Consider the following 24,207-nt stretch of genomic DNA (forward strand, 5'->3'; position numbering starts at 1 on the left):
TAAGCAGCAAGACTCATGTTAACCACTTGCTGAAGGGATTTCTCAAAACATTTTTGCCGATAATAGCTCCATAGATAAAGATTAAGTGATGACTGTTTAGTTTGGTGCTCTCACAGCAAGGCGGACATCCAAAGGTGTGTCAAGGGGAAACGCAAGCCGTATGAGCATGCAGGAGGCCTTCACATAGACCCTGGCCAAGTAGAAGGCCACAGGAGGTCGGTCAGGTTCTCTGCAGAGATGACAGAACAAAAAAGGACCAGGAATGATACAGGTACATAAAGGTATGGGGAAGAAAAAGAAAGAGGACATATGAAAAAAAGAGGGGAAAATAATGGGAAGAGCTAATAATGAGGAAAGAAGGGGGGTGGGGGGAGGAGGAGAACTATGCTACCTACAATCTAGTCCAACAAAACAAGTTTGTCCTCTATAATTTATATGAAGGTAAGATTATATGATTGTTGTAGGCCCTCTACATGTCAGGAAATTCAAATCGTTAGCATGGAGTGTGTGCATCAATAAACATATGTTAGCAAAGCTCATTTGCATTGCATAATGTAGGGCTTGGTTGTTAAATGGCAATTGAACAGTCATTGTATCTTTCACAGTATTCAGGTTTTAAACTATTGGCCTATTTGTATATACTAGTGTGACTCGGCGCGCTCCACACACCTCACCACACGTCGTTTCAGAGGGATAGGCATCTTTGACCATTTTGGTGTCTTTTGGGTCTTCATGGTGTTTTGGGTCTTTGGGGTGTGTTGGGTCTTCAGGGTCTTTTGGGTCTACGGTGTCTTCAGGGACTTTTGGGTCTGAAGAGTCTTTTATTTCCTCTGGGTCTTTAAGAGACTTTGGGGTATTTTGGTTCTTCATGGTATTTAAGGGTATTTTGGGGTCTTCAGGGTTTTTTTGGGTCTTCAGGGTGTTTTGGATATTCAGGGTATTTTGGGTCTTCGAGGTCTTTTGGGTCTTCGCTGTCTTCAAGGGATTTTGGGTCTCAAGGGTCTTTTGGTTCATCTGGGTCTTTTGAATCTTCGGGGACATTTGGGTCTTCAGGGTATTTTTGAGCCTCAGGGCCTTCAAGGGTATTTTGGGTCTTTGGGGTGTTTTGGGTCTTTGGGGTATTCGGGGTCTTCAGGGTATTTTGGGTATTCAGGGTCTTCGGGGTGTTTTGGGTCTTCGGGTATTTTAGGTCTTCGGGGCCATTTGGGTTTTGAGGGTATTTTTGATAGTCTGGGCCTTCAAGAGTATTTTGGCTCTTTGGTGTGTTTTTGGTCTTCAGGGGTCTTGGTGGTCTTAAGGGTCTTGGGGTAATTAAAGGGTCATCAAAGGTCTGAGGGGTCTCAGCAGTCTAAACGTAATTAATAGGGTTAATTAAGAGGGTGTTAATCTTATTTGAAGAAGAAGAAGACGTTTACGTCGCACAGAAACAAACATTCATAATGACATAACCAGATACGTTTGATCTATTATAATGAATATGACACGATATGAATAAGGCTTACGATATAGTGTCATCCCTTGAACACGATCAATGGACTCCCCAATATTCGCTGTGTTCACGGTTTGAATTACGCTGAGGTAATGTGGAGGCGTTTCGTGGATATGAATAATGCTTACGATATATTGTCATTGTACCCAGAGGTAAAATGTCAAGTGTACCACGAAGTGATGTGAACGGAGTGGGCAAGCACGATATGTTCTTGGGTGTCATGAGTTATCCACCGATTGTGTTTCACGTCACAACCAGTAAGGTCGAAAGAAAACGAAGCGTATCCAGAGTTGTGGGAAAATATCGTTAGGCTGGAGACCAAACCTGAAAATGCTGGACGCCAAAGCTGAAATTGGAAAAACAATATGGCCTATTTTACTCCAGGAGGTCCCAGGATTACCCACTCAAAATTTAGTTGCGATCGTTTCAGCCGTTTTTGCGGTACCTGGGAACGGACGGGCGGACAGACAGACAGAGACGGACATTTGGTGAATTATAGTAAGATAGAAGTAAATATTGTTACTGTTTTAAGAGAACCCAAAGACACACATACGAACACATAAGGGATCCCTAAAGTAGTTATATCTGTAGTAATTTTGTTTAGCTACAGTGCATTCAGCAAGTATTCAGAACCCTTCACTCTTTTCACATTTTGTTATGTTGCAGCCTTATACTGAAATCGTTTAAATTCATTTTTTCCCTCATCAATCTACACTCAATACCCCATAATGACAAAGAGAAAACAGGATTTTAGAAAGTTTTGCAAATTCACATTGAAATATCACAATACTGAAATATCACATCGACATAAGTATTCATACCCTTTGCTATGACACTTGAAATTTAGCTCAGGTGCCTCCCATTTCTCTTGATCATCTTTGAGATGTTTCTACACCTTGATTAGAGTCCACCTGTGGTAAATTCAATTGATTGGACATGATTTGGAAAGGCACACACCTGTCTATATAAGGTCTCGCAGCTGACAATGCATATCGGAGCAAAAACCAAGCCATGAGGTCGAAGAAACTGCCTGCAGAGCTCAGAGACAGGATTGTGTCGAGGCACAGATCTGGGGAAGCCCACAAAAAAATCTCTGCTGCATTGAAGGTTCCCAAGAGCACAGTGGCCTCCAAAATTCTTAAATAATAATAATAATAATACATTTATTTTGTATAGTGCTTTTCAAGAAGCCCAAAGACGCTTTAAATGGAAGAAGTTTGGAACAACCAGAACTCTTCCCAGAGCTGGCCGCCCGGCCAAAGAGACCTTATATAGACAGGTGTGTGCCTTTCCAAATCATGTCCAATCAATTGAATTTACCACAGGTGGACTCCAATCAAGGTGTAGAAACATCTCAAAGATGATCAAGAGAAATGGGAGGCACCTGAGCTAAATTTCAAGTGTCATAGCAAAGGGTATGAATACTTATGTCAATGTGATATTTCAGTTTTTTCTTTTCAATAAATTTGCAAAACTTTCTAAAATCCTGTTTTCTTTTTGTCATTATGGGTTATTGAGTGTAGATTGCTGAGGGAAAAAATGAATTTAAACGATTTCAGCATAAGGCTGCAACATAACAAAATGTGAAAAAAGTGAAGGGGTCTGAATACTTTCTGAATGCACTGTAAATTACCTCTCCTCTTGTATCAGTGGAAAGGGAAATTGGTTGTGTTTGTGTGGAAGGTTTGACCCCTTTTGTGATTCTTCTTCATCTAAATCCTCTCTGTCTTTCCCTCTCTTATCTCCCTCCCTATCTCCCTTCTTATCTCGTTCCCTATCTACCTCAATCTCTGTCTTTCTCTGCAATTCTGCGCACATCCATGCACACTTTGCAACATTCAACATTACACTCAAACATTACACTCATCACAACCAACAGGACAAAACCAACGTTGCAAACCACCATTACACATAAAATACACCAATGTCAGCATAAAATGACATGGACCACAATTTCAAATCCAATGAAAAACATAACAGCAGAGCGAGGGTATGCAGCGCTGGCAGATGGGCAAGCCTGCAACAAGCGACATCGAATGCTGATGCCCCCGCCTTGGTCATTGGTACCACAGCTGGAACTGGGCTCGGCCAATAGATATCTCATAAACAGGAACAGACCATTAATGAGGCAGCACCCACAAAGCTAAAGCTGCGCTCAAAGCTGCTCGGAACAAAGATCGTGCCTTCGCAGGAGGATCCTTTCGCCCAAGAACTCAAGTCGAGGCTGAACCTGCGAGTACGACCCTGCAAGAGCAATCGGGCTGGCGCTGCAGTGCAGCGGAGAGCTGACAAGCTGCACAGTTCCCCTGGATGCGCCAGCCAAACACACTGATTTGCACAATCTATCTCTGGCTTTCCCTACTTTTAATCCATTCTATTCCCTTTGGTTTAATCTATTAATCTATTATATTCCCTTTGAACGCACAGGAGTATCCAACAATTAACCCTCGTCCCTTTTTTAGGGATGGGTTACTGACTCAACTCTCACACTTTGCCCTAAAGTAATACAGGCAATCACCTACACCTCTCCCTACATTACGCACTACATCCTTTACTCTCCTCTTCTTTCTCCCGCACCCCTTTCTTACATTGGGACCAAAGTAAACCCACCGCCTTGCGTCGCGTGACCGAGAGGCCGACCCTTTGCCTTGACCTAATTTTTTCCTCTATCACTCCTACTTTTCTCGTTTCTCCGGAATGATTGAGGCAGTGCGCCCGCAATGTGTAGAATTGTGATAACTTGACTGACTAAGGGCTTATGTGCTTAGGTGTAAGATCTTGGTGTGAACTGTTTGCCATGTAAATATGTGCCTTTGATGATCCTTATAAACTGCTTTCCAGAGTGCCCGATCATCTCTTTCCATTGGTTAGACATAGCGTGTAGTTAGTGACAGTGAGTTCTGCCCCGCTGTTTCGTTATGGTTAGACATTTTCCAATGTTCCACTAAACGGTATAGCCCGGCCGTTTTGATTTACAGCAGTGGAGCATTGGGAAGCACAGGCCTTACCTGGGTTGATTAATTTGCCGAGAGGATAAAGCAGGATTTGGACTCTGGACCCTACCTAAATTAAACGTCTCAGATGGCGTTTGTGGTTGCTTAGCAACTCATCGTGCTGCGGAGTTATCTGCAGCTCGTTGGCTTCAGGGTCATCGGCCGGGAAGTGGGTCCAATAAGGCCCATAACGAACCACCCGAACGAGTAACATTTGATGTCAGGAGCAGGATTGGACCTGGGGCACACCAGCTGCACCCCAAAATTGTGAAATGGAGTGTAGCGAGGGCGATACTGTGTCCAAGGATATGGAGGAATATCTTAATAGAGATGGAGGAAGATCTTAATAGAGAAGGAGGAAGATCTTAATAGAGATGGAGGAAGATCTTAATAGAGATGGAGGAAGATCTTAATAGAGATGGAGGAAGATCTTAATAGAGATGGAGGAAGCTGTGTCCCAGGATGAAACTGGGGAACAGAGAGCAGGAGTGGCGCGACAGAGGCGCCCTAATGACTGATGGCCCATACCCCATTCCCCCGAAAACACAGCGCTCATGGAGCTAACACCACAGGGCAGCAGGTCGGCATCACCATTTCCGTCCGACATAAACCAAATAATGCTGATGACACAGTTAATGGCAGGGTGGAGATGAGGCAAGCTGAGAGAATGGAAAGGTTGGGCAATAAACTGGACACGGAATGGTCAGATGTAAAGGCAGACACGGAGGCTATATGCAAAATCATGCGAACTGGATGAGCAGAGGCTGGGCTTACAGACTCTGGCAGGAAAGGTAACAGAGGATGTGATAAGCTGGCCGTGGACAGAGTGAATGTGACATGCATGCAGGAAGTGCAGTATGTGATGGCAACTGGTCAGGCCAGTGGTAAAGTAGAGAAGGTACCGGGAACAGCAGCACTAATGGTAGATTAATGAAACTGGACCACAGGTGATAGCCAAAGCAGAGCCAGAGCACGAGATAGAAAATAGATTGCAACGCTGATCATGCGATTTGCAATAAATTTGAAGTAAACATGTGAACAAAGTTTACTTAATAATACACATAAAAATCTGAAGGTTTTATGCCAACACAAGCAAGTTAATTTCCCGTAAGGACCAGGCATGACAAATACGGCCAATTTATCCTTTCAGTATGAGAATTTGGAGAACAAATAATAATACGTTAAGGCAACATTCCAGAGATCCAAGTTCAGTTTTCAATCGAAAACAGTCAAAGCAAGCAATTAGTCAAAATATATATCAGTAATAAGAGTAAAGAGGTAATACATAACAACCTCAAATGGAATGGACAAACGAAGTTTAGGCTGACAGTACCACTGCTAGGTGATACAGCCGGTGAATGCTACAGTTTTTTTTTTAACCTTACTTCAACATATTCATGTTATCGCAATTGGCCATGATCAGTTGCAAATAATGGTAATACAGTGGCAATAATAACGAAAGAATGAAGAACCAATGCTTACGCAAAGATAAACTTCACAAAGGAGGATCCCTCAACAAGTACGAAACTTGCCCAATCGCGCAACAAAAGAGAGACCGCAGCCAAGGCCATACGGCTTTGCACGACACTGTAGCGTCCTGTACCGCTGGGGCTGTGCACGTACCGTGGCAGGGGGCTAAGGGTACACCAATGAACAGCTGTCAGGATGTTTCTGCCAAAAATACAAAGTACAGTTATTAAAGCACATTCAGAAGCACAGGAAGGAAGAACCAAACTCTCCACACACGTATCATGCTCCAGCAGCAAGCCGATGCGATGGACGTGAGTCCAGCGCTGAAGTTTGCTACTGTCTAGTGACAGTACAGGCTTCCAGTAGCTGGCAAATTGGTTGTGGCTGGATTCCTTTGATATGTTCTGCTGTAGAGACAATACCTGTGAAAAATGAAAGGGAAGGTGAAGAAAATGCAAAGTCTTGACCTTTTCTTTCTGCTAAAATATCAATGTTAAAGCGATTAAGATATTTTGCACTCACATGGAGGGGAATTGCCTTTCGTATACTATCGATTGCAAAGTCATTTATTTTATATACTTTCTTGTTTTGACATCATGAAAGCTGTCGGGTTTATGCACAACAACAAACGTTTTATGATCATATTCCCTTCTTTTTTTTTTTTCTTTCAGGGTTTTTTTTCCCTTTATACAAGGTGTAGCTTGTGGACGAGTTAGGACACAGAACAGATCAGGCCAATACATAACAAAGAGAACAGCAGGAGACAGGGAAAACACCAATAGCATTTGAATAAAGTTGGTCGAATTTTGGCATTCCTCCATGCGGATGTACGGTAATATCCATTGCGTCAGTTTCGTGCAAACCCAAACATTCCACATCTTTCTTGACATTAGCAATCCATGTCTTTTTACGACGACCGCTCAGCTTTCTTCCTTCTACCACAAGCTTTATTGCTTTCTTTCCAATTTCATCTTCTGACTTACGTTGTGCATGACCACACCAACCAAGTCTTCTCTTCCCAAGCTATTCACTAGTATTGATTTTTAACCTCATCCTAATTTCTGAGATTTGATTTTTTTTTCTTTCATATACTGTCCATCCACCCATTGTATCATTTATCATATGTTCTTTCCATTCTTTTTACATTTTCCATCTGCATTATCCACCTTTTGATTGCATATATCAATAACGGTAGGATACAAGCTTTATCAACTCTAACTTCACAATAACACCTCGTTGCCTCCACTTATTCCAGGCTAACTCTATTCTGGATCCAATGGCTAATTCTGCTCCTCTTGACAACTAAATCATGTCTCCAAGGTAACAGAAAATTTTGATATTTTCGAAGTTGAATTCTATGCTGAGGAGAATTTGTTTTAGTTCTTCCTCTTTTTCTTTAAATTAGTGATCCTCAAATAATTGACATATCTCAAATATCAAATATTTGTATCATATCATATCACATCATAAATATTATATCAAAGAATCCCAAATGTCATCTTCTGTATCCATTTATCATTTGTGCTTGTTGTTTGTATTCAACAAACACAAATGACAAAGGAATATAGAAGATACTATGCACTTTTTCAAACAAAGGGAAAGTCAAACAAACAGCCTTCAAACTCTGCCTATCTATCCACAAAATAAAACAAATGTGAGGGAAGAAGGGGAATGGGAAGGAGGGGATGGGGTGGGGGCAGCATGGGGACTAAACAATCCAGATAGAAATATTGATCATTTAAAGGAGTTCATTCATTACCTTCACCACCAAAGGTGGATGGAAGTTATGTTTTCACCCCTGTTTGTCTGTCTGTCTGTCTGTCTGTCTGTGATCAAGATATCTCAACAAAAAGTGGTGGACGGATTCATACAAAATTTCAGTGGAGAGTTAATGTATGTGACAAGCACGAAATGATTAGATTTTGGTGAAGATCTGGATTTGGCTAGTATAATTTTTCTAAGTGATTCTTCACCATGGGGAGGTAAGGCCAAAAATGACATATAGCAGGATATCTCAAATAGTTGTGGCCGGATTTGGACGAAACGTGGTGGAGAGGTGGGGTGTGTGACAAGGAAGAATTGATTCAATTTTTGTGAAGACCCAGATCCGGATCCGGCTCGTAGAATCTTTTAAGTGATTCTTCACCATTGAGTGATAGGGCTAAAACTGACATATACCCAGGATATCTCAAAAAGTTGGGACGGATTCAGCCGAAATTTAGCTGAGAAGTAGCATATGTGACAAGGACTAATTGATTCGATTTTGGTGGATTCAAAACTGGATCCGACTAGTAGAATTTTAAAACGATTCTTCATGATTGCGTGATAGGGCTAAAACCGATATATTGCACGATATCTCAAAATGTTATGGACGGATTTGGATGAAACCTGGTGGACAGGTTGTGTGTATGACAAGGAAGAAGTGATTCGATTTTGGTGAAGATCTGAATATGGATTCGGATACGAGAATTAGTTAATTTTTTAAGTGATTCTTCACCATTGAGAAATCGGGCAATAAGCGATGATACAACATGATGTTTTTTAAAAAGTTGTCGATGTGACTGGTTGGACGGGTTCGCTCAGTGATAAGAACAAGCCGATTAGATTTTGGTTCAGGTACGAATCCAGATCCGGCCTATCAGTGGGATACAAAACAAACTGTTCAGCTTGGTGGAGGTATGTGCTCTACCGAGTGCCGTTCTAGTTCATTCATGAAAATGCAATTGGCTATTGGTTGCATCATTTTTGGTGGTGTAGCTAAGGCCCCGATTTGTTGGCACGTTCTACATCGAAGCAAGGATTTAGAATTTAGCCATCGTAATGGCACAAGATGACCTATACGTTTCAGAAGCTGTGGGATATTTAGCATCCTCTGGTAAATTCGAAGGTTTATTGAAAGGAAACGAAAGGAAATTCTAGCAGGACAGCCTGCGTAATGTTTCCTTCATTTTTTTTAAATCAATAAAGTTTGCACGTGGAATGGAAAATGATTTTTTTCCAGCAGCAAATGCTTTGAGGCAGAACCCTTCATTTTTCTTTTTTTTTTAACCATAAACAAGTGCAAGGAAAGAGGACTGATCAAACTGCCAGCTCAATGATACCCTAAAAACTAGAGGTTATTCAATAAAGCCACATCTTGGCCATATACGAGAGCTTAAAGTCATGAGTTAGCTCCACCACAACAGAGGCTCAATATGGGGCATATAAGGATAAGAACGATTGCCATAATTAACTCTCTTTCACCGTTTTCTTCCTTCTATACTGTTCTCCTTTCTCCTTTGTTCTGTTCTCTTTTGTTCTCCTTTGTTAATCCTGTTTTATGTTACTTTTTGAGCATTACATTTGCCTCATTTCAATATAGTTACAATTTTGGGCTGCAAATTGAGGCACAAGCGACCAATATAGCAAACAGAACGACCAATTGGTCTTAAATTGAAAAGGCCGGATTTTTGAGTGCAACACAATTAACTTTTTAAAGTCCATGATAGAGCAACTTAAACTTATGCCCTTCACCGGTGAGACATCTTTAACTTTTGCTTGCTTTTCCTTTGTGAGTTACGTTTGTGAGTGTTTGTGAGTTATATATAATAAAACTAGAATGGCACTCAGTAGAGAGCATACCTCCGCCAGGTGAACAGTTTACGTTTTGTACCCCAGAGTACACCAGAAAAACACAATACAGAATCACATTTAATCAAAATAATCTGTCCACAACTTTTTGAGATATCCTGCTATGTATCGTTTTTGGCCCTATCTCCCAATGGTGAAGAATCACTTTTAAAAATTATACTAGCCGAATCCAGATCTTCACCAAAATTGAATTGATACTTCCTTGTCACACACACAACCTGTCCACCAAGTTTCGTCCAAATCCGTCCACAACTTTTTGAGATATCATGCTATATGATGGTTTTAGCCCTATCACTCAATGGTGAAGAGTTAGGCTTTGGCTTAGCGGAGAGGTGGGGTGTGTGACACCTGAACGTACCTGAACCAACCTGGCATTGGCTTAGCGGCTAGGGTGCCAGCTTAGGATCCTAGGATCCTGGGTTCGAATCCCGGTCGATCACTGAATTAACGCCAGGGGGGTTGACTCAGCTTGTCATCCTTCCGAGGTCGGCTAATTGAGTACCAGTTCACTGGTAATTCCCTGTTTGTCGTAAAAGGCGACAAACAGGGTTGGCGGCAGGAAGGGCATCCGGCCGTAAAACATTGCTACAAAAAGGGGACCGAAAAACAACAACAACCACGGTGCCCGAAAAAGGCCAACCCCCGCTTGTGGGGAAAAATGGCCTCTAAAGGTGGTTTTTTTTTTTTTTACTCAATGGTGAAGAATCACTTACAAAATTCTAGTAGCCGGATCAGAATCCAGATCTTCATCAAAATCTAATCATTTCGTCCTTGTCATATACACTACCTCCAAATTTAGTCTACATCCGTTCACAATGTTTTGAGATATCTTGTTCACAAACAGACAAACAGACAGACAGGGGTGATAACTTGACCTCCATCCACCTTTGGTGGCGGAGGTAAAGATAGCCCAGTAAACAACAAAGCTAGAAAGCCAAACATTTCAACTTCATCAATGTCTACTTTTACTTTAATAAATTTTTTGCTCTCTGCAATGATGGGCAAACTTTGTGAAGTAAAAGTATTGAAGTATCGCTGCCCCTATTGCTGACTTGTGTCCCTGGTGGGGTTACACACGGGCGTGGTAGATGTGGGTGGCACGTAGAACAGGGGGACTCCATTCCTTGTACTCTCTGGCAGTGTGTAGAACACAGGATTCGAGTTGAATGACTGCAGATGTACAAGTAACTGGTCCGTTTGAGAGACCCTGCAGTTGAGATAAAACAAATAGATTACTACATGCCTTTTAAATAAAGTTATAATTCTGCAAAAACCGAAAAGGTGAAGAAAGCTGGCATTTCCTTGTAGATGCAACATACCATGACAACTTTAAACAACTAGAGGGCAGCGATCGGAGTTCGTTGATGGTTCCAAGTATAGCCAACTCGTAACATTAGCCAATTGGTAGCACTTAAAATTCTGCTAAAAAAATGAAAAAATAATAATGGGAAAATTAAATATTATTTGAAAAGTGAAAAAAGGAATAATTATATAATTGAAAACGTTAAAAAAAGGAAAATGAAATAATTGAAAATTGGATTTTTTTTTGAAAATTAATAAAATATAAAAAACTAAAAAATTGAAAAATAAACAATGAAATAGTTGAAAATTTTAATACTTGTTTATTGGAAAAAAGAAAAATTATTTAAATAAACGGATGAGGTGTGTGTGTGTGTGTGTGTGTGTGTGTGTGTGTGTGTGTGTGTGACATTTTTTTTGTGTAGTTCTGGGGCTTTCTGATGTGGAATGTGATACACTGAAATGACCATTATGATCTCCTGAGTTGATTAGGCTAATTAACGACAAAGAATCCGGAAGAATTCCTATGTTTTAAACGACACAGCATGTTAAGGTGTATAGAGCCGTTTAATAGGTCCTTCTATGGCATGGCATTCCAATTAGAAAATAAATAATAAAAAGAATGATAACATTGTAACAAAGCGTACATTAATAAATAATAATAATAATAAAAAATACATATATATATCTTACTATAATTCACCAAATGTCCGTCCGTCTGCCCGTCCGTCTGTCCATTCCCAGGTACCGCGAAAACAGCTGAACCGATCGCAACAAAATTTTGGGTCGGTAATCCTGGGACCCCCTGGAGTAAAATAAGCTATATTGGTTTTCCCAATTTCAGCTTTGGTCTTCAGCATTTTCAGGTTTGGTCTCCCGCCTAACGTTATTGTCCCGTGTACCACAAAAACGGCTGCACCGATCGCAACGATACACCTCCATGCCTGTGGGATTCCCACGGGTGACCCCACTAGTTAGTATAATTTGGCAATAATAATAACAAACGTATATTCCCCACTCCCTCATCCTGTTCTGGGATTGGTGAAACGCGTTAATGCTCAAGCACCACAGCAAGCAGGTATGCCACAAGGCCATGAAGACCAATGAAAATTTGGTCCAATAAATCAACTGGCCCACGAGTTCCTCAAAAAGCGGGACACCACGGACACCAAGACCAAACACTTAATGCCTCCCTCTGAGAACCATAACAATAAACTTTTTGTCTGGGACAGTATTTCAAATTAATGAGCAAACTTAATAACCTCTGTTGTTCTTTTCTCCTCAACTTGAAACTATTTACAACATTATGAAGGATTAAATTGCTGATGCAAATTTTTCCAACCACAATTGTCACTCTAGAAAAGTCTAGGCGTTTTGTATTTTGGTCGTTTACTTGGATATAGGGTACACTGTCCAACTTTTACCCCATTTATTGTATGCAACACAATGTTGTGCCACGTGGGTCAAAGTTGGCCTGTGTATACCACGTCCAATTAAAAATAAATAAAAGACAAGTTCCATTTCACTGGAACATGTTCACGCTTTTGCCCAATGAGCAACGGCACAGAAGTGAAGCTCAGCTGTGCGAGAGCACAGAGGACAAGGTCTTTGCAATCCTACCAAAATATGTAGGATATCTTCATTGACAAAATTTGTACACTACCCACAACAGATATGCACAATACAACACATTGCAAATGTTCATCGTCCTCCATAGTTTGAAAAAAAAGACGTGTGCTGGTGAAGAAGTATGTGTAGTGTATGCATTCATGATATCGTTTTGCTCTTATTAATTTTTGAAGTGGTGAAATGGTGTCTTTTTAATACTATGTTCAGAAATGTCAAGTTTGACAAAAATGAGCACACCAAATTTCAGGCATCATGTGCCCAGTATTAATTATCTTCACAAGGAGAGGGGAGGGGGGCATCACCTAAATGCTAAAACGATAAGCAAATGGTGAGACCTAAGGTACTTTTAATCATCGCCTTGCATGACAGTACATTTTTCTAACACTGCTTAAACTTTCATGTATTCTGGAGAAGACAGAAAGGACAATGGCGATAATAATATCAATATAGAGTTCCATAACTGAAGAGCCACAATGTAAAATAAAACGAGGCAAAATACCCGAGCAGGGTCTGCCAGAATGTGCGCACTACAGTGCGACGGTGAGATGTAGCAGGTGTACGTCTTGCTGCACAAGTGATGTCATGCAGACGCTCGTATTTGCCCTCCATGGCAAGTTCAACGTGAGCACTCGCCCTTCGACCACCTGTCTCGGCACTCGGCTGCACCACCGTGTATACAAGACGGATGTCATGGCGCCATGGCAATAGCAGCTGAACCTCCAGATGACTTGAACCTGCCAGGATCAGTGGAGGAGAAAAAACAAGTATTGTTTAAAAAGGGGGTAAACAACACCTTTGAGAACAATACTGCTCGGTTATAAACCTTACAGTGACAGCTGAATAGCTTGAGCAAGTGAAGAATCGTGCACCTTTTCCGAGGTTAATGTCTCTGACCAAGTAGCCCTCCCTCAGACGTACTGAAACGACACTTCCCAGGCTGGCACTCAGCTCCCGCTCTGAGTGTTTCTTATGGCGAGTGCTCAAAGCAGGACAGGAGCCTCCACGTCCCGCCAGGCTCCAGGCAAATCCCGTTCCGCCCAATTCAAGGCCCTCAGGAAATGGCTGCTGGTGAAAGGCTGCATTAACCAAGGATTGCAGGTTAGGAAAGAACCTTGCACTTGTGAAGCGAAAATCGAGGTTAAGCAAATGGGTCACCTTGTATGTCTGTCTGTATGTCTACTGACATTAGTTTATGATCGAGTAACTACTTAATTTGAATTGAATGTTGTATTTTGAACACTGTAAAACACAAATCGAAACATGAGTTGGAACTCGAACCTGCAGTTTAGCAGAACTGTGGTTCTGAATTTGGGAAATTGCATGGAATCTCGCCCCGATCGCACATGCACACGGAGGAGCAAGGCAACTTTTTACTCTGTCTGCCTGTATGGCAGTCAAGCAAAATAGAAAAAAAAATCAATCCAAACAGGAAACTTACTGCGTTTCGGGACGTCTTACAACAGGCAAGAATAACTAATGTAACATGTTAAGTAAGGTGGAGTAAAAGACCGCGATTCAAAAATGAACCGCGATAAACTTTCGAAAAAGGTTTGTTTTTGTTTTTTTTCTACGGCCTTTCAAATCTTCTATTTTATTTCAATTGAATTAAATACTTGAACACTGGAGAACACAAATTGCTTTCTTTGCAGAATTTCCCAAAACCTTCAGTTTAACAGTACTTGGACAAAATATTATGACATTTTTACACCATCTCTACCAACCAAATTTGCCGCTCACGCTCTCAGCTTTGGGGAATATCGAAATTCAGACAAAATTGTGGCTATTTGGAAATATAGATTACTAACAAAAGCATCCGGCATTGGCAGGTAACGTCGGGTCCCTCGCACAGCCCTTCGCCTCCCTCCTCCCACAAAGATACCCAGCGTTGTCCGGGATCTAACATACATCTGTTGGACTACCACAAGCAAGCACATATTTATAGACAAACAAGCTTTATTTATCAACTGCAAAATATTGAAAAGATATACAGTGCCTTGAGAAAGTATTCACATCCCTTGACTTTTTTCATATTTTGTTGTCTTACAGCCTGAATTGAAAATGGATTAAATTGAGATTTTTTTTGTCACTGATCTACACATAATGCCTCATAATTCAAAGTGGAATTTATTTTTTGAGAAAAATTTACAAAATAATTTAAAGTTAAAGTTTGAAATGCCTCGAGTCAACAAGTATTCAACCCCTTTACTATGACACTCTAAATCGAGTCCAGATGCATCCAATTTCCTTTGATCATCCTTGAGATGTCTCTACAAGTTGATTGGAGTCCACCTATTGCCAATTCAATTGATTGGACATGATTTAGAAAGAAACACAACTTTCTATAAACACAAGTTCCACAGTTAACAGTGCATGTCAGAGCAGAAATTCCACCATGAAATCCAAGGAACTGTCCGTAGAACTAGGAGATATAATTGTGAAGAGGCATAGATCTGGGGAAGGGTGTAAAACAATTTCTAGTGTTGAAAGTTCCCAAGAGCACAGTGAGCACCATCATTAGGAAATGGAAAGAATACGGAACTACCCAGACTCTTACTAGAGCTGGCCATCCTACCAAACTGAGCAACCTGGCAATAAGGACCTTGGTTACAGAGGTGACCAAGAACCCAATGACCACTTTGACAGACCATGACACATGACAGCACGTCTGGTGTTTGCAAAAAGGCACGTGAAAGACTCAGAGCATGATGCAAAATATTATGTGGTATGATGAGACAAAAATTGAACTCCTTGGCCTTAATGCAAAGTTCTACGTCTGGTGGTAACCAAGCACAGCTCATTACTTACAGAGCATCGTCCATACCATGAAGCAGGGTGGAGGCAGCATCATGCTATGGGGATGCTTTTCAGTGGCAGAGACTGGGAGACTTGTAAGGATAGAGGGAACAATGAATGGAGCCAAATACAGACTGATCCTTGAAAATATACCTGAACCTAAGAAACCAAAAACCTGAGAAATAACCTGAGAAAGAACCTGGTTCAGAGTACAAAAGACCTTAGACTGCGGTAAAGATTTATGTTCCAACAGAACAATGACCCAAAGCATACAGCCAAAGCAACAATGGAATGTCTTCAGCACAAGGGCATGAAAGTCCTTGAGTGGCCAAGCCAAAGCCCAGACTTGAATCCCATTGGGAATCTATGGAAAGACTTTAAGATTGCTGTTCACTGACGCTCCTCATACAACTCCACAGAGCTTAAGCAATTCTGTAGGGAAGAATTGGAGAAAGTTCCCAAATCCAGATAGGCAAAGCTGATGCAGACATACCCAAGAAGGCTCATAGCTGTAATCATTGTCAAAGGGTTTGTTTTGTTTTTGTTTTGGTGTCAAAATTGTTTTGGTGTCACCCACTCACCACAGGCAGGTTGGTGGTCTTTCTGTCTTCTACCGACTCCTCTCTGGCCCAGCCCGCCCCCCCCCCCCCCCAAGCCCTGTCTGTGCTCTGTCCTCCAAGTACTCCTACAGGTCGCACAATATCTGCCTGCAACCCTCTTCTGGTGAAACTGCCAAAATCAAGACTCTCTGCTCACCTTCACTCTTTCATTCCTCTTTTCTCCCACCTCTGGAACAAACTTCCTCACTCTCTTCAATCCCACTCATCCCTCCAGGTTTTTAAAACAGCTGTTCACCACCATCTCTTATCTTCCCCCATCCAAAACCTTGATCTTTTCTACCCCTGTTAATTAACCCCAGATCCACTTTTCTGAAATACCGACTTCTTTCCTGGAAGCCCGAGCAGTGTCCGTGTGTTTTTTTTTTACCTCTCCCACCCCCCACCCCCCTTCCCACGCCTCCTCCCCCCAAGCCCTCCACCTCACACAGATCTCCCGATGTCCCTGCTCTCAAATGTTGTACTTGTGTGCTTCCCCTCCCCATCTTGTCTCCAGCTCCCTTTATTTTGTCTAATGTGTCCGTTTGTTTTTTGTTTTGTTTTTGTCATTTATGTTAGCTCTTAAACGAGCCTCGATCTCGTGAAGGATCGTATACAAAACGACCTGAGTGGTCGTATACAAAAAGAAAAGAAAAAAAAGGCGCTTCTATGAAATATTGACTCAAGGGGTTGAATACCTATGTAAATTATATATTTCTGTCTTTCATTTTTAATCATTTTGTAAAAAGTTCTAAAAATAATATTCCACTTTGACATGGGTATTATGTGTAGATTAGTGACAAAAAATTTCAATTTAATCCATTTTAAATTCAGGTTGCAACACAACAAAATGTGAAAACAATCAAGGGGTGTGAATACTTTCTGAAGGCACTGTGTCAACACCATTGAACATATTATTGTAATTCTTTTGAGTCGACAATATTGAATGTTTTTCCATAAAGGACCAGAACACATAAATGTTTTGGTGTTCAACTCCAGAGCATGGGAACTTATAAAAACACAAGAATTGGCATGATAACTCGAGATCATCACGACTTCATTAAATGTGATTTTCGAAATCTGTTTTGTTGCCAGACAATGGGAACGTACTCTCTGAACAACTATATAGGTACATGGATTAAAATCGCATGTTTAAAATTTTTCACAGGGTGTATATTTGGAGAAGTAAGTTAGCTCGGGTGATAACTTTTTTTTCTACAAAATCTTCTTTCAACCTTGAGAGGTAGATGTCGTTAGATGAGCAGTAAAATTAATTCAAATTAATTAAATTATTGTGTAGGTTGTGTTTGTACTATTTCCGGGTTTTTGAATAATTAGCAATGGGAACATTTGAGAGGTCACGTGATTTCTTCCTCGCCGATCTTACAAATGGTTGTAAAGTCCTAATTAACAGTTATTTTTCACATCCGATACCATATTTGACTATCAGAGCTCACCATCACATCAATAATATAGATTTCCAGGTTGAAATCCCCAAAAATTGGACTTTTTATAAATCATTGCATATATGGATTACCCTCAGAGATGGTGACGGGTGGTGAATCATGTGTTTATAAGTTATGAATTGTGAAAAATGACTGTTTAAAACCCATAGCAAGGTGCATCGTGGTAAAAAATGTGATCCTATAAAGTTTCACCACGATTAACCTTGGGAGCTCAGAGGAGTAGGGTAACAAACAAACAAACAAACAAGTAAACATCTCTCTCTCTCTCTCACACACACACCACACACACACACACACCACACACACACCACACACACCACACACACACCCACACACACACACACACACACACACACACACACACACACACACACACACACACACACACACACACACACAGTTGCGGTTTTGAGTTTGAACAATAAAGGTTAAATTTCCCCCTCATCGTTTAGTCACACAACAACATGTAGCCTCGCGATAGTTCAGTTAATTCTTAGTATGTGTGAGCATAGTCCTTTTCCTGTGTTAGTTTTGCGTTGAGTAGAATAATGAGAGTAGGTTCCTTCATTGCCTTATGCCGCCTCTATTGCCTTATGCCGCCTTACGCCTCCTTATCCCGCCTTTGGCTTTTTGGCGCGAATTAACACGAGGCAGGCCTGGCAAATCGAGGCAGGACCGAAGGCAGGGCGGCGGAGAAGCTGACGGTAAGCGCGAGCCGCCAATCAGGGCTCAAAGGGAGTGGCTGCGGCACTGCGTCACAGGGTGTGGTTGGAACAATCGAGAGAGCTTGGGGGGGGGGGGGGTTGGGCATAAAACCCGTTGCGCGAAGCCCCCAGAGGAGTCCTTCTGTGGAGAGGTGAGCTTGCAGTTCTGCGCTGAGTTATGAGGGAGGCGCTTGATGAGAGTTGAGAGTTCTGTGGAGGGAGGCGCTTGAACAAGTTCGGAGTTCTGAGAGTTCTGTGAGTGTTGAGCAAGTTACGAGTTCTGAGAGAAGACGTGCATGAACTAAGCTATAAGCGCTCTTACGAATTAAGTGCTCGGTTGAGCTTGAGGCAGAACCTCTATTGGGTTACGCCAGTGATAGTGCGCCGGCAACTAAACGCGCTGTGGAAAACCGCCCAGCCGCGCTCAGAGACGCGTACATTTCCCTCCCGCCTGCCTCATCTGTCCTTTGTTCGACAGATGCGCTACAAGAATCCCTTCCACCGCCTGCTTGCCTTCATCGCGGGACGTGCTGTGACCGGGGAGAACCACGGCGGGCGGGGCCGTTCCTGGATGACCGTTCAGCGAGGAACATCATCCTACCTTCATTACCACTTTGTGAGTGTGATCGGCCCCGTGTCTGGGATTAACATAAGACTGATTAAGACTGCTCTGTGTCTCTGTACTTCTACCAAATCATTGTACATTGTGTAAATAATAATTAAATCATGTTCTTCCTTTATTCGGCCGTCTCGTCCCTTCCATCATTGACTAAGCGTGGTACGAATAGAACCGCTCGAATCGGGTTCCAATACCAACGGTAACTGCACGGACAATGTGGTACGCAATCCGCTCGGTGTACCCAAATTACACGTGGCTCATGCGAGGCTTGCTTCCCCGCTTCCGCGGTGGCGCAGATATTTAGGTACGTGCGAGAATTGTCCCGAAACCCTACCTTGCGTTTGCCCGGGAGGGGCGTTTCAAGTCTCGGTTGCGCCGACCCAAGAACAAGGGGCTTAATCTCCCCTTGGTAAGGGTAGGAAGGGCGGTGGAAAACCATAACATTTGGTAGTCAGGAGTGGGGATTTGGAACCCTGGACAAAATTTTGGACACCAAATTGTATATATTGGTCGTAACATTTGGTGTCGGGGAGTGAGATTGGACCTGGAGTGCGCTTCACGCACTCAAAATTACGAGTGGACGAAATTTAGTTATTAAAACCAAATTTGTATTCGTACCATGGCTAGCCAAGGCGGTCGAATGCCGGTGGGGGTAGAAGACGAGGTAGAGGTAGAATTGATGACCCAGGACCCACAGAAAGAGTTGGTAGAAGAGGAGGAAATTGATGAGGGGGCGGTAGATGGCGAAGAAAATGGCGGCGCCTCGCACGTGGCCGCGGCACCCGAGCCCGCTGTGCCAGCCGCATCTGGCCTTGAATTGCTCCTAATCCAACTGACTGTGAAAATGGACAAATCAATGGCAGAAATGAAAGAAATGAGTGACAAATCCACCAAGGGAATGAAAGATGGGTTAAAAGGGTTGGAAAACAAAAGACGCCCAAAAGAATGACATAAATAAAATGAATGAAAAAGTAGACATCCGAGGGCAGATATTAAAAGAAATAGGGGAGGACATTGGGTGCAGGTTGAGCGGGAAGGTCGCGGTGGCGCGCGATGAGGTGACGTGGTGTGAGGAATGCGTGGAGAGCGAGCTTGGGCAGAGCGCAGCGAAGTTGACCAGGAGTATGGAAATCGCGACGCGGGGTGTAGAGGAACCGACGAGGGTTGAATCGGAAAAATACATTTTAGGAGCGCCGACGGTCGAGGTAGAAAAAGAAATAATTGGAATTGAAGAGACGGGAGAGAAAGTAAATAAATCGTGGGAGGTAGAAATGGAATGCACCCAAAGTTTGTATTTGCACCGTGATGTCGGGCTTGCTGACTCAATAAAAAGCTTGCAGGTGCTGGCGGAAAAGGAGGTCCCCAAGGTGAGTAGAATTAATGGCGCGAATGTGTTCGACGCGGAAGGGTTTTTGGCGCGCTTGGGACAGAGACGAAACCCGGGCGGTCGCGGAAGGTCCATTGTGCGGTGTACGAGGGCGACTGGTGCGCGCGTGAGAGAAAAGTGTGCGCCGAAGTGTGAGCGAGAAAAGTGTATGACGGAATGTGCACGAGAAGAGTGCGTGGAGTAAAAGTGTGCGATGATTGGGTGTGCAACAGGAGAGTGCACACCCGTGGGTGTTACAGACTGTGTGTGGGAAGAGTGTGTAATGGAGTTTGTGAAAGGTGTGAGTGCGCCTAGGTGTGCAGGTGCGAGTACGGTGTGCGAGGGAGAATGCACACCAGAGGACGTGGAAGGAGAGTGTGTGGTAGCGGAGTGTATGGGAGGCGCGGAGTGTATGGGGGCACGTGGGTGTGAGTGCGGAGTGGGTCGCAAGTGGTGCGAACGTGGCTCAAGCATCGACACCGACCGGGGTAGCGTTTAGCGCGACGTATAGCTGATGTGAGCCCTCGGTGAGTTGTGTGCAGCAGGGACCGGCTGCGAACGGTGGCGCGGCGGTTTCACAAGGACCGCTGTGCATGACCCGTGCCGGCCCCCGCACTGTATGGTCGGTGCCGTGCCGTGGCGGCAAAGGCAATCGGCGAGGTTCAAGGGAAGGTAGGAGATTTCGGAGCCGCGCACCTTGGCGGGTGCAGTGCTCCGACCGTGGGCGGTTGGGGTCATCGTGCGTGGGACCGCGAGGCCCCGCGCCGAGATGGGCCCCTGCACCTCGGCCCATCCATGCCTCCTCCCCTGGATCGAAAATGCTGGAGGGACACGCCATACAGGAGACTAACCAACCGCATGGATCGCTCGGCCTTTCGAGGTCGAGCCATGACAATGTATACCTACACGAAGAGGTTCGAGTGTCGTGGACGGATGAGGATAGTGTACCCTAAGTGGAGGAATGGCAATTTCACCATTCCTCACATGGCCAGGGCGCATGAGCATTAGATTAGGGGGATGGAAGTGACAGGCACATGGGGGTGCCAGCCATGGTTTCCTCCATGGGGCACCGAAGCTAGACGAGGGACGGCTAGGATAATGATAGGGATTTAGAAGACTTTAGAAGACATGAGATGCAAGTAGTGACATTTGTACTGTAGAGGGGACGTAGAGAGATTAGATGGTTGATAATGACGAAGGGAGTGCTTAGTTTAGGGATGACAGGGAAGCACGAGTTTTAGGGGAAACCAGTTAGCTCGATGATGCTGTGTGATTGGTGAGAAATATTGTGTTGAGAATAAATGGAATTGTGTTGAGTAAAAGGAATTGTGTTTGAGGTGTATGGAAAATGGTGTGCAAGACAAAAGGTGTGTGAGACAAAAGAGGTGTGTGAGAATATTTGGTGTGGAATAAAAGGTGTGGAATAAAAGGTGTGGAATGCATGGTGCGAAGGAGTGAATGGGGGGAGATGGAACCCATTCACGGATGCCTGGGGTGGGTAGTGTAAAGCCAGGTAGAGGGCTTAGGCAATATTTGTATGGATATTGACACCTGTGGTGCAGGTCATGGCAAAGTAGTGCTTTGGAGGGTGCATGAGTATATGGAATGGCTGGGCGTGTGGTTTAATTGGTGAGTATTGTTATTGGGGCACTCCGCCACTGGTAGTTTGTCGGCCAGGTGAGGCCGCAGGTAGGCTCTGGGAGCCAGTTAGGGTAGTTGTGAGTTATTGAGTGGGGCCCGAGGATCCAAAGGAAGGACCCGGGTTGCCCAATGCCAAGGTGGGCATCAGGGGGTAAAGTGCCAGGAGGGGCCTTCCCCAGTTTAGGTAGTCGCAGGAGCAGGTAAGTTCGGGTGGCGACTTCAGTGGCAGAGGTGCGCAGGTAGTTGGACCTGCTAGTGGAGCCACACGACCCAGCCCCGAAATTGTGCAAGGGCACAGAGTGAAAATTTGAGGGAGTGAGACCCAAATTTCAAGGGCACCGCAGAGTGGGCAATGGGAATTCGGTTTTTAGAACCACATAGTTTAAAGAGGCCGATTGGCAGGGTACGACCCCGGATAGGTTAAAAGTAAATGTCAGTAGTGTAGTTAGAGAGGAGAAATCCCTTCGCGCCATACACAGCCATTCACCAAGGAGGACGAAGCTCCACACCAGGACCAAGTGAACTGTTTGAGTGTAAGACGCATCATGACGTAATGGGACATTGTGTTTGTTCCATTCCTTCCTTCCTGGGAGGGATTTGGAGACAAATTTGAATTAGAGGGGGATATGGGAGACAAGACGTAGGGACGAATTGTAAAAACAAGGAAGGGCTAGGGTAGTGTAAGCCGACGATGGGGGGTATGGACGGCTAGGGACGAGCCTGCTCTGCTCGTTCTTCCGCGCCCCTTGTGCTGCCATACCTTGTGTTTTTGTGTACCTTTGCGCCCTTTCCGCTTTGCTGGTCATGCTTTGTCTCTTCCCTCACCCCAGGACCATTTTGGAGGTGGAACTGTGCAGCACCATAAACCTGTGCAGCATCCCTGCTGTACTTTGCTAAACTGCGCAGCACTTTGCTGCCGTATCCTTGCGTTGTAACTTTGCTGCACCTGTGCAGCACTTCGCTGCCACAAACACTTTGCTGCACCACACACACTATGGACCACAAGTCTTGTGGCCTTGCACCTCTGCTGTGCAGCACCACCTTGCATCTTCGGAACACTTGTTTTGAGTGGCATGAATGTCACGCAGTCGGACCACATAGAGTTGGCCCTGCCTGGCAGAGAAATAAAATGAACACATTTGTTGTGCATTTTTATGATGGTGTGCTAGGGATGAGAAGATTTGTAAGTTTATTTAGCCCTGAAGAGCACGAATGGCCTGTATGCCGGTCCGGGGGCTAGCCGGTTTGATATATGCACACAGAAGATGAAAGAAGCAAGATGCAAGAAGCAAGCAGCAAATGTGATGATGATGAGTGTGTTTGTGTTTTGCTGTGCTTTCTCTCCCCTCCAATCTTCTTTCCAAAAAGGACAGGTCCTGGGTCATAGAACTGTAAATAAGAGTAAGTTTTCTGTGATTGTATATAAAATGCTGCCCACCGGCTGTGTGTTTAGTTTGACAAATTCCGGATTCGGTTAATTGTGGGCGTGATTCTGTTAGAGTAGCTACTCAACGCAATAGGGGGGGACATATTTAGTGTTATAAAACTGTCGCATACACGGGTTAGAGTAAATGTTAGGGGGAACCACATCTATATGTCACATGTAAAAGTAAAAGTAATTTTCCAGATCATTCTCAAAACCGGTCGTTCCATTTTTGTTGGGTTCGACTCGGGAACGAGTCTGATGAGGGAGAGGGGTAGTGTTGCGGTTTTGAGTTTGTACAATAAAGGTTAAATTCCCCCTCATAGTTTAGTCACACAACAACATGTAGCCTCGCGATAGTTCAGTTATTTCTTAGTATGTGTGAGCATAGTCCTTTTCCTGTGTTAGTTTTGCGTTGAGTAGAATAATGAGTAGGTTCCTTCATTGCCTTTTGCCGCCTATATTGCCTTATGCCGCCTTACGCCTCCTTATGCCGCCTTTGGCTTTTTGGTGCGAATTAACACGAGGCAGGCCTGGCAAATCGAGGCAGGACCGAAGGCAGGGCGGAGGAGAAGCTGACGGTAAGCGCGAGCCGCCAATCAGGGCTCAAAGGGAGTGGCTGCTGCACTGCGTGACAGGGTGTGGTTGGAACATTCGAGAGAGCTAGGGGGGTTGGCCATAAAACCCGTTGCGCGAAGCCCCCAGAGGAGTCCTTCTGTGGAGAGGTGAGCTTGCAGTTCTGCGAGAGGGGAGCTGTACTGAGTTATGAGGGAGGCGCTTGATGAGAGTTGAGAGTTCTGTGGAGGGAGGCGCTTGAACAAGTTCGGAGTTCTGAGAGTTCTGTGAGTGTTGAGCAAGTTACGAGTTCTGAGAGAAGACGCGCATGAACTAAGCTATAAGCGCTCTTACGAATTAAGCGCTCGGTTGAGCTTGAGGCAGAGCGTCTATTGGGTATCACGCGAGTGATAGCGCGCCGGCAACTAAACGCGCTGTGGAAAACCGCCCAGCCACGCTGAGAGACGTGTACATTTCCCTCCCGCCTGCCTTATCTGCCCTTTGTTCGAGAGACGCGCTACAAGAATTCCTTCC

General features: G+C 43.9%; 1 protein-coding gene across 7 annotated transcripts in view; it reads right to left on the reverse strand.

Annotated features, from left to right (window-relative positions):
- Positions 1–24,207, reverse strand: part of SZT2 (SZT2 subunit of KICSTOR complex) — a 283,208-nt gene that overhangs the window by 195,340 nt on the left and 63,661 nt on the right. For 5 of the 7 annotated variants that reach the window (XR_013622459.1, XM_078772202.1, XM_078772206.1 and 2 more), the window contains exons 9-13: positions 13,380–13,586; positions 13,010–13,244; positions 10,660–10,789; positions 5,965–6,374; positions 115–229 (exon numbers count right to left, since the gene is read on the reverse strand). Coding sequence is in view for 6 of the 7 variants with exons in the window: in XM_078772202.1 (XP_078628328.1) it covers positions 115–229; positions 5,965–6,374; positions 10,660–10,789; positions 13,010–13,244; positions 13,380–13,586 (1,097 nt within the window). In the remaining variant the exon portion in view is untranslated. The remainder of the gene's footprint in view (positions 1–114; positions 230–5,964; positions 6,375–10,659; positions 10,790–13,009; positions 13,245–13,379; positions 13,587–24,207) is intronic. The other 2 variants (XM_078772210.1, XM_078772217.1) reach the window with 1 other exon arrangement.

Source organism: Myxine glutinosa, chromosome 1 (genome assembly GCF_964187855.1).
Source record: "Myxine glutinosa chromosome 1, kmMyxGlut1.1, whole genome shotgun sequence".
NCBI lineage: Eukaryota > Metazoa > Chordata > Myxini > Myxiniformes > Myxinidae > Myxine > Myxine glutinosa.